The following is a 15,939-nucleotide window of genomic DNA, read 5'->3' on the forward strand; positions in this document are numbered from 1 at the left end:
TGGATCTTCCTCACTGTGTGCAGATCTCCTGGCAGTGCCGAAGCATCCATATGCAGCCATGGAGAACTGGGGCCTGAGTGTGTTTGTGGAGCAGAAGATCTTGTTGGATCCTGACGTCTCCTCCTTCTCCTATCAGATGGAGCTCACCATGGTGGTGGTACATGAGATCTGCCATCAGGTAAAACACATTTACTGGAGTAACATGAGCATATGAGCTGCTGTGTAGCTTCAGATAATTTATTAGTCACAGTAAAACTTCAGCTCGCTGGTTTAGCAAAATCAAATTATAAATTTAGTCCGATCCTATAAATGGATCAGTCACTTTTCTGAAATCTTTTCTGCACCCCCATTTGGGATGCACAACTTGAATCATGCCTCAAAGAGATTTAATTTGTTAAAAGTTGTGGTGCAAAAAATGAAATAAAAAGGAATGCCAAATTGTTATAAGTATGTAATATGTCAAATGTACTGTATGTATGCATTTAAGTGTAAGCTCCTTGCATTAAATGTGTTTGTTTTATTTGAAGGAGCAAGAGAGATTGCTATCAATTAATTCAAATAAATACATTGAATATTTAAATGAATTAATTAACTGAATTAGGGTTATTCTACATGTAATGCAAGCAATGGTATATTTATAAAGGTATTGGCTATGTCTGGCCCAGATTTAATTCCAATTTATAAACTAAAAGAATAAAATGAAATATTCAGATCAATCAATTAGCCTACTGAAATCATTATTTGCTGGCCTGATGTCTAAGAATGATTATGCTAATCAAACCCATTAAAAGTTTTTCTTCCTTGACTCAGAATATCATATTACATCAAATTTATCACCTTTTGAATCTGTTCTCTTCCTCTAATTTCGGAAGACAGAGGGGAAAAAGCAGAAAGAGAAAATCTCCACGAGTCAGAGAGTAGAAGAGTGTGAAGATGGTCAGGTGTTAAATTAAAGAGAAGAACAGCATTAGATGTAATTGGACATCTGGAGAATTTAATGCTCAGCTCATATAAAAAGAGCTTCACACATCACATCCATTTGTATTGTGATAGTAAAGCTTTCTTTCCTTTATCCACTTTCTTTCTCACTGTTTCGCTCTCTTTTCACATGTTTCTCTTGTGTTAAATAACCTTTTTTTTTTAATGCATCATTGCAGACTATAAGACTCGGATCAAACAAGGAGCTTTTTCTATTTTAGCATGAAGTTATGTTCAGTAGAGGACTTTAAGCCCACAAATGCATCATCCTCATGAATTGTAATGGAAATGGTGGAATTATTCATTGCATATGCTCATTTTCCACCGGATTTTGTTTGTAGCTCTTTATATTGCTCTTATATTTTGGTATTTTGTTATGGTGGATTATTTATGAGTGTATGGCAAGCTGTTTTGACTTTTATTACTTAACAGGATATGAATTCTTGATATCAACAATTCAATTTTAACCAGTAAAAATGCTAATTCTTAATATCAGGAATTTTATTTCTAATAAAAATGACTATTTTTGATATCAGCAATTACATTTTCACTAGTAAGCATTTTAATTCTTGATAATTCATTTTTCACAAGTTAAAATGTTAATTTTTGATCAATTGTTGGAATTAAATTTAAACTAGTATAAAATATATAATTCTTGATATCTGCAATTGTATTTTCACTAGTTAAATGTCACCATAGGCTGCCATTCAGATTCAATTGTTAATATCAAGAATTCATATCTTACTAGTAAAAATTCACATTTCAATTAGAAATACAATTCTTACTAGTAAAGACACTTGTTTTTTTTTATATCAGTAATCATGTGGTTACTAGTGCGAATGTCTACTCGTGATATAAACAATTGAATTGCCACTAGTAAAAATGACAATTTTTTGATATCAGTAATTCAAACATCACTGGTGAAAATTTTCATTTCTGATATCGCAAATTAGATTTTTTATATAGTAACAAGTAATTTTAGATATCAGAAATGACTCTCCTAATTATTGATATCAGAAATACATTTTCAGATTTACAGATATTAAGAATTAACATTTCAACTTGTGACAAATGAATTCTCGATATCAGAAATTCACATTTTAACTAGTAACAATGCAATTATTGATGTAAAAAATAAAGACTTTTAGTAGTAAGAATTATATTTCTGATGTGCAGTTGAAATTTTAACTATTAAGGAATCTATCCTTGATTTCAACATTTGAATGGCAGTCTAAGTTGATATTTAACTAATGAAAATACAATTACAGATATCAATAATTATATTTTTGCTAGTTGAAATTAAATTCCTGATTTCAAGAACTTATTCACTATAACTAGTGAAAATTGAATTGGTGATATCAATAATTGATATTGTTACTAGCAGAAATCTAATTCCTGATATTAAGCATTTTCACTAGTGAAAACTGAATTGATAATATCAAGAATCCATATCCTGTGAAAGAATAAAAAACAAAATGCTTTGCCTATTACCATTTCCAGGATATACATTCTTGATATCAAGTTTAATATTTTCTAATAGTTAAAATTTAGTTCCTGACATCAAGAATTAGCATTTTAACAATTGAAAATGTTATTGTTGATATCAAGAGTTAACATTTTTACTAGTGGAAATGTAATTGCTGATGTCAAATATAGCCATTGTTACTAGTAGAAATCTAATTCCTGATATCAAGAATTAACATTTTAACTAATAAAGATTTAAATGATATCAAGAATTAATAGCATGTGAAGGAATAAATGTCAAAATGGCTTTCCATATTCATTATGTGCTGCTGAATCACAGCTCTTGCTTTGATAAAAGCTCAATGAGCGGGACTAAACACCATGTCTGCAGTTCTTTCTTTTTTATTTTTTTTTAGGGAGAAGGAAATAAAGGAAGGCAATCCCCTCATCTCTCATTTCTGCACAGATAATACAGCTGTGTCTGAACTCACTCTGAACCTTGTACAGTAAAACAGTCTCACAGGGAGCATGAAATCACATTATTTCAGAAACAGCAATACCGTGCATATTTGATATTTTTAGAGCTAAAATTCATGAGGGTATCCTAGATCAGACTGTTCTCTGCATTTAAACCCTTGTTTTATGATCAGGAATAATTGAAAAGCAGCAGCAGTGGAGACTGGAACTATTATATTGACTAGTGATAAAAACAGAAAACTGAAATTTGTCCAATACTGACTGAATTCATGGTGGAATTCATGGCCTAGTGGTTAGAGAGTTTGACTCCAAACCCTAGGGTTGTGGGTTCAAATCTTGGGCCGGCAATACCATGACTTAGGTGCACTTGAGCAAGGCATTGAATCCCCAACTGCTCTGGGTGTGTGTTCACTGCTCTTTGAGTGCACATTGGATGGGTTAAATGCAGAGCACGAATTCTGAGTATGGGTCACCATACTTGGCTGAATGTCACATCACTTTTTTATTTTTTATTCACGCTTATGCATGATGTGTACAGCATACTGTGAAGCTGAAATCTAATGTTTGTGCTTTTTAAAATACAGAATAATATTATTGATTAGTTAAAGTACTATTTCATTTATGTGTTTGAGATCTCAATGCACATTTAATGTGTGTTGCAACAAATGTTGTATTCTGCCACACTGCAAATGCATGTTCGCTTACCAACCTGATCTTATGAGGAAATATATACATTTAGCAAAATTGTGTTTTTATGAATTTCTATTATGATTCATTCGAAAACATTCAATTTTGAGTTAAAATTTACGTACAGGTGCATCTAAAAACCATTAGAATATCATGGAAAAGTTCCTTATTTTGTGTCATTTAATTAAAAAAAGCTAACTATTTTAATATTCTATGTTCATTGCACACAAATCAAAATATTTCAAGAGTTTTTTGTTTTAATTCTGATGGTTATGATTTACAGCTTGGGGAAATTAAAATGTCAGTATCTCAAATTTTTTAAAGATTTTTACAAAAGATCATTTAAAAAACATTTACAAAACAGAAATGTTCAAGATCTCCAAAGCAGGTTTAATTGTGCACTCAATACTTGGTTTGGGCTTCTTTTGCACGAATTACTGCTTGCGGCATGGCGTGGAGGCGATCAGTGTGTGGCACTGCTGAGGTGTTGTCGAAGTCCAGGTTTCTTTAATGGCGACCTTCAGACCCTCTGTTTTGTGTGTCAGATGTTACTTATCTTCCTCTTCACAATACCCCATAGATTCTCTGTGAGGTTCAGGTCAGGTGATTTGGCTGGCCAATCAAGAACATTAATATCATGGTCACCAAACCACTTGGAAGTGATTTTGGCACTGTGGGCAGGTGCTAAAGTCCTGCTGCAAAATTAAATCAGCATCTTCATGAAGCTTGTCAGCAGATGGAAGCATAAAGTGCTCCAAAATCTCTTGGCAGATGGCTGCATTGACTTTGGACTTGATAAAACAGAATGGACCAACACCAGTAGATGTCACAGCTCCCAAAATCATCACTGAATTCAGAAACTTCACACTGGACTTTGGATTCTTTGCCTCTCCAGTCTTCATCCAAAATCCAGACCTTGATTTCCAAATGAAATGCTCAATTTAAGTCTGAAGAGAGGACTTTGGACCACTGAGCCACAGTCCAGTTCTTTTTCCTCCTTACCAGAGGTGAGCCTGCATACAGATCGCTCATTAAAGTCGCCAAACCAGTTCAAAAACAGATACAAGTGTGGCCGGAAGGATCGTCAGGGGCTCTTCAAGACTGTTTTGACACAACTGACTGGAACATGTTTAAGCAGGCTGCCACATACAACACCACCACTGACCTCCAGGAGTACTCCAGGAGACTGTCACTGCTTACATCAACATGTGCATTGATGATGTAACAGTCACAAAAAACATCACTGTCTGGCAGGGGCGCTGCACAAGATCCCGGGCCTTATGCATAGGCAGTCCTTATGGGCCCCCCTCCCCTTGAAAATATATATTCCAGACTTTTCAAGGGCCCTCTCTTCCTTTGGAGCCCTGGTAATCAATACTGGTTTTACCCCCAGTCCAGCGCCCCTGCTGTCTGGGCCAACCAGAAGCTGTGGATGACAGAGGAGGTCTACAGATAGCCCATCAATTCAGCGACAGAAGAGACACTAGGAGCCTGTGACAGGGGATACAGGCCGTTACGGACTACAAGCCCCCACCGCGGACCTGTGACAGCAACATCTCTCTACTGAAACAGCTGAACACATTCTTGGCTCACTTTGAGCAACAAAACAGCACCACTGCACAGAAGACTCTATCTTCTCCCGGCGACCAGGTGATGCTCTGACTCCGGACAGCGTGAGTAGATCCTTCCGCAGGATCAATGCACGCAAAGCTCCAGGTCCTGACAACATCCCTGGGCGTATACTTAGAGACTGTGCAGCAGAACTGATGTTTTCACAGACCTTTGTAACATCTCACTTAGTCAGGCTGTTGTTCCCACGTTTCAAAACTATCACCATCATTCCAGTCCCCCCCCTCCCTGGACCCCTTACAGTTTGTATACCGGTCCAACTGCTCGACTGACGACGCCATCGCCACTGCCATCCATTCAGCACTCACACATAGAGAAAAAAGACTCATACGTCACAATGATTTTCATAGACCTCAGTTAAGCATTCAACACAATAATCCCTCGACAGCTCATTTACAAACTGGTCCAGCTGGGGCTCAACACTTTGCTGTGCAACTGGCTGTTGGACTTTCTGACTGGAAGACCTCAGGCAGTACGGGTTGACAGTAACACATCCAGCCCCATCACACTGAACACTGGGGCCCCCCAAGGATGTGTGCTGAGCCCCCTCCTCTTCACTCTGCTGACCCACGACTGCACACCATCACAAAGCTCCAACCTCTTCATTAAGTTTGCAGATGACACGACTATGGTGGGTCTCATTAGCAGCAAAGATGACACAGGAGCGAGGTGATCCACCTGGCCAGGTGGTGCAGTGACAACAATCTCTCTCTTAATGTGAAGACGGCAAAGGAGATTATTGTTGATTTCAAGAGGAGAACACACTCAGCATGTTCCTCTGACCATCAACGGTGTGACTGTGGAGAGAGTGAGCAGCACCAAGTTCCTGGGTGTGCACATCACAGAGGACCTCTTTCCCCCTCGTCCCTATTCTGCCACAGGCCCTACTGAACTATGAACCCCACCAACCTCAAAATCCCACATCCCCAGGTGCTTCCACCCCCCACCCTCCACTAACATTCAATGAAATGCACCAGTCACTTTGTGCAGCACTGGTCTGCTCACTACCTTATTCAGCATGGAACTGACGTCATTCTACAACCTCATCAGTCAGTTTAAAGAGCCAGTAAGATTAAAATTCTAAGCTTCCTATCACTGTTTATAAGTCCTGTACATTAGGTTTAAATCCATCCAAGGTTAAAAAACATTGTCATTTTGTCAAAATATCATTTTAAAATTACCTCAATTCTCAGAGATCCCCAAACGGTTCGCGCAAAGCTGTTCAAAAGATTCAGTTTCCTTAAACCCCACCTTTCGGTAGCATACTGTGTTCTGATTGGTCAACTAACATAGTCAGTTTTGATTGGTTGTTCCGCACACACCTTCATGGTAAACAATTCGTCAGTATCTGTTTGGGGTGAATTATGTCTTATTCCTCTCACCGCGAAGCAAACAGTAAAATAAAAAACTTGAACAGTCTCGCTGCTTTTTCTTCTGTGTGGGTGTATTCAAGCCGCACGCTTCAGTTTGAATCTGAATAGTGCGTTCAGCGCGGGGGCGTGGTCACATTAGATATAATGAAGAGAGAAATGAAAAACAGACATCGCGTTGTGTTGATATGGATTACTTTATCACAGAATATCTGTTTTCGGGAGCACTTGTTTAGTTTTAAAGTAGACATGTCAAGCTTTCTATAGATATCTCTCTCATGTCTTTTCGTTGAGTATTCACGGAGTTACACTTCATTTTAATGATGTGTTTCTAAATGAAGATCAGGGCAGACAAAGGCTGCAGACAGCACATACTGATAAAACTTAAGTTACATGGCAACTCTCATGAATCATCATGGATGTTAGCAGAACAAATTCAATATATCTTTTGGTCATCACCACTCACCTCCACACCTAGACAAACACAACTGAAATGGAGGTAGGGCTTCACTTCTGCAGCTCTTTGCCAGTTAGTCAGAGGTGGAAAAAGTTTGAAGATATTCTACTCCACAGTACCATTACTTCAATGAAATTTTGCTTAAGCAAATTCACAAGTAAAAAGTAGCTCGTTTAACATTTCTAGGAGTAAAAATTACTTGGTTCGACAGTTGGAGGGAGGCAAAAATTGGATAGGCCAAGGGTGTCAAACTCAGTTCCTGGAGTGCCACAGCCCTGCACTGTTAGATATAACCCTAATTAAAAACATATGAACCAGCTAATCTAATAATTTAGTTTTATTTGAAAACTACACGGAATAAAGGCAAGGCAGGATCAGGACATGTCCAGAAACACACGATGACGAACTGTCACAGGACTGTAAACACGAGAATAAATAGGGAGCAAATGAGGAGAGTAATGAGGGAACACAGGTTGGGCAAATGAACCTATAATCAGGTAACAAGATGGATGGGGTCAAGACAATTGACATGAGAGCACAAGGCACACAAGCAACACAGACAAATCACAAACCATGTGCTTGAACAAAACAAGACCTGAATTATGTTACTAATATTCTTATTATAAATATTATCATTGAGTTTACAGGGTATGGTGGTTTTGCTATTGTAAACCCTTCTGTTGTTGTTGCAGAACAAAAATTCTAGTCTTATTTAAAATATAATTATATTCTAATCCTGTTCTGAATTGATTCATTTTTTGAATAATGAAAACAGGATTTATAAGTATAATTCAGAGGATGAGAAAATTTGCCAGTTGCCACTTTTACCAGCGTTGTGATAATTATTTTTAAGGCACTCTATGATTTTTAAATAAATGCTGTAAAAATAGTTCAAAGTATGAATCGTTTTTAGTCAGATAATTTAAAAAAGACAAGAGCCCTTGATGCGCTTTGAACGTTTCCCAATCAAACAGCATGAAAGAAAGAGATAGGCACCTTTGTTAATATTGCTGTGTGTAGGACAACGTTAGCTGCATTTTTAATATTTAATTTTAATAAGATGTCAATTCCTCCCCTGCACTTTTGTTTGGGCAGGTGTGTTTTTTTTTTTTTTTTTATGGCTGGGTCTGCACCATAAGGCCCATCTTGTTCGTCTGCATCTTTTTTGTGTGTGTGATTTAAGGGCCAGTTTGTTCTCCTGCCCATCATCTTACTATAGTATTTTCCAGGGAGCTATTTATTTTACTCAGTAATTAAGGTTTTACAATGTAGTAAAGTAGAATACTTCAAACTAAATATACTTAAGTAAAAGCAAAATTACAGATAAATAAAAAAAATAAAATAATAATAATTACCGAAAGTAGAAGTACTCAAAAAAGCTTCTCATTTACAGTAACGTGAGTAAATGTACCTCGTTACTTTTGACCGTGCTGTTAGTGACTGTGATGTGCCGATCAATGTGTGCTGCTGTAATGCAGAGATGAGGAAGGAGCAAAGCTAACTTAACATGTTAGTTAAACATGGAAACAGTCCAAATACATAAAACACAAGTGTGTGTGTGTGTGTGTGTGTGTGTGTGTGTGTGTGTGTGTGAAGAGTGTAAGTGTGCTTATTTAAGAATAAGAGAAAGAAAAAAAAAGACACAGAGAGAGAGACAAAGCAAAAGACAGATTAGCCGTCACACATTTTGAATTCCACTGTAGGCTCTTTCAGCCTTTTGTGCCGTAGCTCTCTGGAGCTTCTACTCATCTTTATGTTTTTAATTAAGATGCCACGTTTCACTGCTTCAGTCTCATGCAAATCATTGTCATATAGAGTTAAACATGACTAATTGTTTTCCAGTGTAGATTAACTCAAAGTGCCAGAGTGGGCGGGGCTTATGCTTACCTATCATATTGATTGACAGGTTAATTGTGAATGCATTAGATCAGTCCTCATCCAGCGCTTATTCTGTCATATATTAAAAGGTCTGTCTGTTCTTTAATAACTCAAGCTAGTGGCAAAGTGCCAGCGTCTGATAAATCACATTTGTGTCTCGTCGCTCTCTCCAACTGCCTGCAGAGAATTGATTAGTGGACGACAGGCTCTGTTTTTTATTGTATAAGTTTATCCTTTGGCTCTCTGGGGCTCAGGACCACCTCTCTCTCTATACTGGCTCATTTTAATGTCAGATGCTGTAGCAGTGGATTGTAGATTTGCCCACCAGCGATGGGGTTAATATGTCACAGACGCTCAATCACGGTTAAATTCTCATCTCATTTAAGCCTCAGAGATTAAATGATGCTGCCACAGCCCTTCATATGCAGTTATTCAGCCAATAACACAAGCCTATTAGAGGCTGATGCAGCTGATGTTGAGTTTTCTTATTTTAAACTGATTGGAGATGGGACATTCTGCCCTCTGGGTTTGAATATGATAGGAAAGTGAGGCTTCAGTTCTTGTACAATCACATTTAATGCCTAATGTATAAGTTACACATTAAAATGAGGATAAATGTCTGAGGCTGTCAGTGGAACGGAGTCTTGACTAAGTGACTCACGTCTGTTGGCTGGGGTTTTATTCTCTCCTCATTTATAAAAGACGGCGTCTGTAAACACATAGGAAATTGGGGATTTCACACACTGATTACTGACAAATACATAAGCTTTGTCACTCAAGACAGAGGGTTTCAAAATTTGATGTTGGAGCAGTTTCCAGTCGTACCGCATTTAGTTCAGCTTTACTGAGTTTCAGGATTGTTTTGTTAGCTCAAACAAAAAGTGTGATTATGGCTCTGTTCCAGAACCTAGTGAGCTGGCTTACAAAGGCAGCTGCCTTCGAAGTGTAACCCTCAGCTAAAACACAAAACGCACACCACTATGCCAAATGGTTACAAGTTAACCCTAAAACATTCTTACACACACCCCTCTTAAACGGTTTACCAATTGATTACCCACATTTAAAGAGACTATAAACCCTACTTTAACAGAAGGGACAAACCACATAGCAAATTAGTGCACCACAATTTTTAGAGTGAGAAAAAAAAAAAAGAACCACCCACTCTGCCACTTCTGTTAAACCTCTATCACAGCTCGTCTGGTGTTCACATGTGGATATATATGAAGTAAAAAGAAAAAGATCAGAGGTTCAAAACTGTAACTTTAATACAGTTGGCCATACCCAGGACGTTGAAACAGCCACATGAAACAGGTATACAAACAGGCCTATGGAACAAATCATTGGAAGGATCATCATTGAAATTAAGCTAATTGGCTGATTTGATTGGCTGTGTCGGCAACAACTCTGTTAATGTGAAGTACAAGATGAATTTGATTCTCATTGTTTAACTCCCACAATTTGATGTTAGCATGTTGCTAAGCCAAAAATGAAATTTAGCAATAAATACATGCAAGACTTAAAAATTGGTGCAATGTTTAGATAAATATTTTCATAATTAAAGTGTACTTATAAATTTAAATATAAATTAAAATATAGCCAATTTAGTCCCACAAAATATTGAAATAATTAATTTACAACGGTACTACTAGTACATTGATATTACTAAAAGGTACACCTGCTAAAATACAGAAATACATACATTTACTAATACACTTTTTTTTTTAAATGATTTTAGACCATGGTGCTTATGTGGGAGGTTTGAGTCTGTGAGCCATTTAATATTTAGCATGTGCTAAAATACAGCCTAAAAGACTTTCCTGTGGTTTTCCAGTTGAGAAGGCAATGCCCTTTGCCTTGCAGGCATAAACCAGACAGACCTTGTCGGAACCTCCTTGTTAAAGGTCAATGATGGAGATTTATACTCCATTATTAAGGCATTTACTATAAGCACAAGACTTTGAGTTTGTTTTAAGACTTCACATCAGTAACATAATACAATTTAAGGTTATTTTATATTGATGCTGTTGAAGGTTTTCTCCCTTTTCAAACCTGTATATACTGCAGTATAGAGGTACATTGTGAACTCTTCCCTGCATGACTTCCTCCAGAGTATCTGTTAATGAAGCAGGTGGGCTGCAGAATCCCTGATTAGCTTTCGTCTCAGAGACACTGTTAAGGACGTAATTGAGCGAAGGTCTCAAGGTTCGTAGCGTTCATTGACATTCTAATGTTGTTGAACTATCTGTGCCGTTCTTCAACATTTCACTATACCGATCCATTTGCTTGTCAAAGCTCAGTCTTTTTAAAATAATACATAACGTGATGTGACTCACTATCCTGGTTCACTGTCATTAACGTCAGAACATCTGATAAATCAGAAGAGGGCAGAAAAATTCAGTAAACCCTATGGGAAGTCACTTGATATATGTGACTAGCGGAAGGTTCCTCTGAGAGCAGATTACCAGCTGTCTTCTCCACGCTATCGTCTGAGTCACAGATGAACGTCCCGTCAGACACTTTGAGCTGCTGTAATGATGTTGTGTTCAGATGAAAGAGGCTCGACTCCTACAGAGGTTTGTGTGCTGCAAAAATGAGATCCGGCGTTCAGTAGCACATCTGCTTGATGGCCTCAGAGTCTGGAAAATATTCAGCCCATTTAGAAGTGCAGTGTTGCATCTTTTCCATTCAATAGCCCTGTTTTGCACACTGTCATCTGCACACAATGGCAGGGGTCATCTGGATTCTTTCTACCTTCCAGATGGGATGTTTCATAATCGAATTCTTATTTTTCTCTGTTCTGTTCATTTACGTAGTCCTTGGCGAAGTGCCCAGGTATGAATGCTGTGAAACAGAAAAATGTGCTTTAATTGTGTAACTGTAGGTAATTGATTGTTTAAGCCACTATTAATCATAGTTCAGAAGCTCCACTGGGTTCTCACTGTTCTGTAAAGTTAATTTGCACTTTTACTTCTTAAAGATCAAAACTTATTTTTTATGCTGTATTGGGCTAAATGTGTTTGCCACTAGATGAAATATGCTTTTGCAGATATTGGATGAATAGGAGGGTGGATTGTAATATATTTATTTTCTCTAAATTGAATATTTTGTCCAAATAAAGTTTGTTTCAGTATACCCATAAACACTTTTCTTGTGCAATACAACAACAATTTGTTGTTATTCTTTTCCATTGAACATAAAATCTATCTTTGTATTTGGTCACTCTGTTTTTTTCTCTTTGGATGAGTGATTGTTCATTTCTTCTCTTCTAGTGGTTTGGGGATCTAGTCACACCAGTTTGGTGGGAGGATGTTTGGCTGAAGGAGGGATTCGCTCATTATTTCGAGTACATCGGGTCGGATTTCCTCTTTCCAAAGTGGAACATGGTGAGCTGTTGCGCATAAGTGAGCGCTATAGTATTCAGTTCATTTCATGCATTAAATCATCCGTCACTTTGAACTGCTGTGATGTGACACAAAAGATTTGTCTCATACACACATCCCCATACACTATATAGAGAGAGTTTTGATGGTTTCACGCTATTCCGATGTGAATGCCTTAAAATGAGAGCAATTCTCCAATGATTTTTACATACATCTTGAGCATTTCTTTTTGTGCCAAAATTCAACTAAGCAGAAATAACAATCCTTTCACAGTTCATTTGAGTGATATAGATACTCTGATTGCTCAAGATTACCTGTTAAATGTTGAAAACCAAGAAATTCCACATTTTATGGACACCCACAGCACTTGTTTAATCTGTTTCATATTTAAAAAAAGAACAGGGCAATGCAATTCCAGTTGTTTCTGACCAGGTTTAAAAGCTTCCCAAAGTTCCCATATATCCCACATTAACCATCCTGCAGCTTTTCTAAATGCATTTTTCTACATTAGCATCTGGATGTCATTATACGTTAAGTGTATATTGATGATTGTCAATTTAATTATTGTAACATACTTTATGATGCTACACACAACACATTTTCTTGTTTGTTACCTGCTCAGTGTCTACATATATATTTTTCTTAATAATGTAGCACCCTTACCAATTTACCGCTGAACCTGATAAAGGCCTGAGTTCAAGATTCCAATTGTTCCTTTGTCTAGCTATTTCTGTGGGAAATGATATTATGAAATGAAAGGTATTATGACATTAATTATCTTTACCTTAGGTTCACTTTATGTACTCTCTAAAATCAACCACAGCAACGAAACATAACACACTACACAAATGAGTGAGTGACTTCAGAAATGTATTGAAATTAAAGTAGGCAAATAATATAAATACTGTAGATGTATGGTTTTAACAAATACATTTAAATAAATTCAAAACAACAAGAGGAAAGAAATACAACAAAATATACAAATAAATGGATTAATGAAACCTGTGTCAGTCTTTTCTCTTTCTTTTCTTTCAATGAAATATTTACTTTTCCACATAAAGTGAATAATGTTCTATAGCGTTACAAACTTCAACTTATACTAATTGTGTTCTTCTGGGTACAAAATTTTTAACAAACTTTAACGTTAACAGTAATAAATCAGATCAGATTAGAAATCACAGTGAAATACTAAAGACTGGTCAGATTAACAAATTTTGTGAATCCACACTAACTCAACCACACACCCTCTTAAAACCCTTCCCGTTGCAGGCCTGATTCGAGGCCGGTGATCGTTGTGGACAGTAAACAAATGCCCATTTGCTCAATATAATAATACCTCTATGTTGACGAAATGCTGAGTGCACTTAAGAAACTGGTAGGTTTTATGGTCTAAAATACTGTTTCTTATGTTTACTTTAGGATAATGATTAGAAACGTTTAGGATTTTATGGCCTAAAATTCGTGGCTATCTAGACGATATCCTGCTTCTCTCGCGTCTTTCTCTTGACTGATCTTCAATCTTCCTTGCTCTCTTCCAAGTCCCACCCCCCCTCCATCTTGATTGAAGGAATGAACTCAGACACTCTAATTTGACCAAGGTGATAACAGCAACATACAAAAATAATGTTAAGCACATGTTCGACCAAATACATTTCAACCAAACTCCCTGTGTAAGCGAGTCTCTTAAAGAAGCAGTACACATTTTCAAATACACATACCTGCACACTTAAAAAAAGAAGAAAAAAAAAGCTTTCTAGTTACAGGGTTACATTCTCCCCCTTCTGATGGTCTGCATGCCCCCATGAGACCAGACACTCCCTCAAATCAAGCACTGTCATATTACTATTTTGGAGAAACCTTTTTACCTTTTCCACCCATATGGCTTTCCTCAACATCCAAATCTTTAGAACTGATCCTAATGACCAGCCCACGATAAACTTATGCAATAGATCGATCTGTAGATTTTCCTGGCGCATCATAACCGAGATGACGGACCGGTTCTACCCTACTTCTCAGTTTGTATGGATGACCACTTGAATTTGGTCATTGAATATTTTGAAACAGGATAGTCTCCCCCTTCTGACTCTGACTCAGCCAGGTCTTTCACAACTGGACCTGGATGCTCCACTTCCTTTTCAGGCAGCACAACCAGTAATTCATCCCCTACATCACCCTGCTCATACTCACAAGAGACACCATTATCATCATGGAGGGACCTCAAGACCAGTGGCCGGTACTTCTTAGGTAAAACCAACTGAGACCTCTTCTTTCCGTTTTGTGTGTTAACTACCCGGTAAAGCACATTATCTTTGATTATTAATTTCGACCACTGCTGTTTCAGGGTTGCAATCATAGGATCAGAACCTTTTCCACCAGACATTTCCTGGCCAGTCTCTTTTGCCCTTTTTATGACACTAATAATGAAATCCTGGTCTTGAGCTTCCCTTAAATCAACCAGGGTCAACCGTTCTAAAATGTCAGGATGAGCTTCTAATTGATCTACAAATCGGGGCGGAGTACCGGAAGAGCTATCACATCGGGTAAGTTGGCAAATTGCTTTGATGCCTGATCTCCACCCACTCACCTGATAAGTCAGAATCATGGGAGAAAAAAACGGAACAATATATCAGCATCAATGTAGCTGCGACCCGGTCTATACTGTATATCAAATTCATAGGTGGCTAAAGCCGCCAACCACCGGTGTCCAGTAGCATTTCATTTGGCACTGCTTAGCATGTAAGTTAGAGGACCTTGCCCCATATAAGTAGTTGTGGAACTTGTCTACCATGGCCCATTTTAGGGCATGAAACTCGAGGCCTTACAGTCAACACAGACAACTGCTTTTGTAGTTGTTGGACCTGGGCTTTCAGAGCTTGCACCTCAGATATTAAAGGTGTTACTGTTTTTTCCTTTCTCAACAACCCCTTCAGGAAGTTGAGACTGCTTGTGGTCCCCTAACTGAAGTCGCAACTCCTTTACCTCAACCTATGAGCCATCATGGCTTGCTACAGTGCCTCTTGTATGGTCTTTTGATTATTGTCTCCCTTACATTAGGGGCGAGTTTACGTCTAGCTGCCTCAGTTTCCTCCTCCTCTCTTATTTCATTGAGGAGCTTCAAAAAGGTAGGAGGACTTTCTCTTCTCTCACACAGCCGCAACTTTAACATTATCATGTCTGATTCCACAGCACCCCTTAACAGCTGCTCAATCCGAGCTCTATCAGCTCGCTCTGGCATCAACCCTCCTCATTTCACCACTAGGGTCAGCGACCGCTCGAGTCTATGCAGGAAATCAGAAAGGGCCTCCCCAGGCTTTTGCCGGAGCAGGCGGAAAGCAAAATATAAGTCTTCACCAGATTTTGAGGTACTAAAACACTCTCCAAAGCCTCCAGATACTCTAATGCAGAGGCTTCAGGGTTGTCCCCGCTCACTGCCTTTACAACTTCTAAAGCTGGCCCCTTAAGGCTTTCCACTATTCGCTTTAGTTTCTCTTTGGCCCGAACAATCACACTCCATAACATAGCTTGTTCCAGCAAGTTCTCACTACTCTCTATGCCGACAGGTGTAGGAGCTACTCCAGGAAAAATTCTCAAGCGGCTATAAGCCTGGCCACTCACAGGC

At 38.1% G+C, this 15,939-nt stretch overlaps 1 protein-coding gene across 1 annotated transcript in view; it reads left to right on the top strand.

The window, feature by feature from the left end:
• Positions 1–15,939, top strand: part of LOC113061661 (thyrotropin-releasing hormone-degrading ectoenzyme-like) — a 132,546-nt gene that overhangs the window by 66,442 nt on the left and 50,165 nt on the right. The window contains exons 4-5 of the mRNA XM_026230974.1: positions 24–178; positions 12,210–12,323. Of these exons, the coding sequence (XP_026086759.1) occupies positions 24–178; positions 12,210–12,323 (269 nt within the window). The remainder of the gene's footprint in view (positions 1–23; positions 179–12,209; positions 12,324–15,939) is intronic.

The sequence above is a fragment of the Carassius auratus genome, chromosome 4, assembly GCF_003368295.1.
Source record: "Carassius auratus strain Wakin chromosome 4, ASM336829v1, whole genome shotgun sequence".
NCBI classification, from domain to species: domain Eukaryota; kingdom Metazoa; phylum Chordata; class Actinopteri; order Cypriniformes; family Cyprinidae; genus Carassius; species Carassius auratus.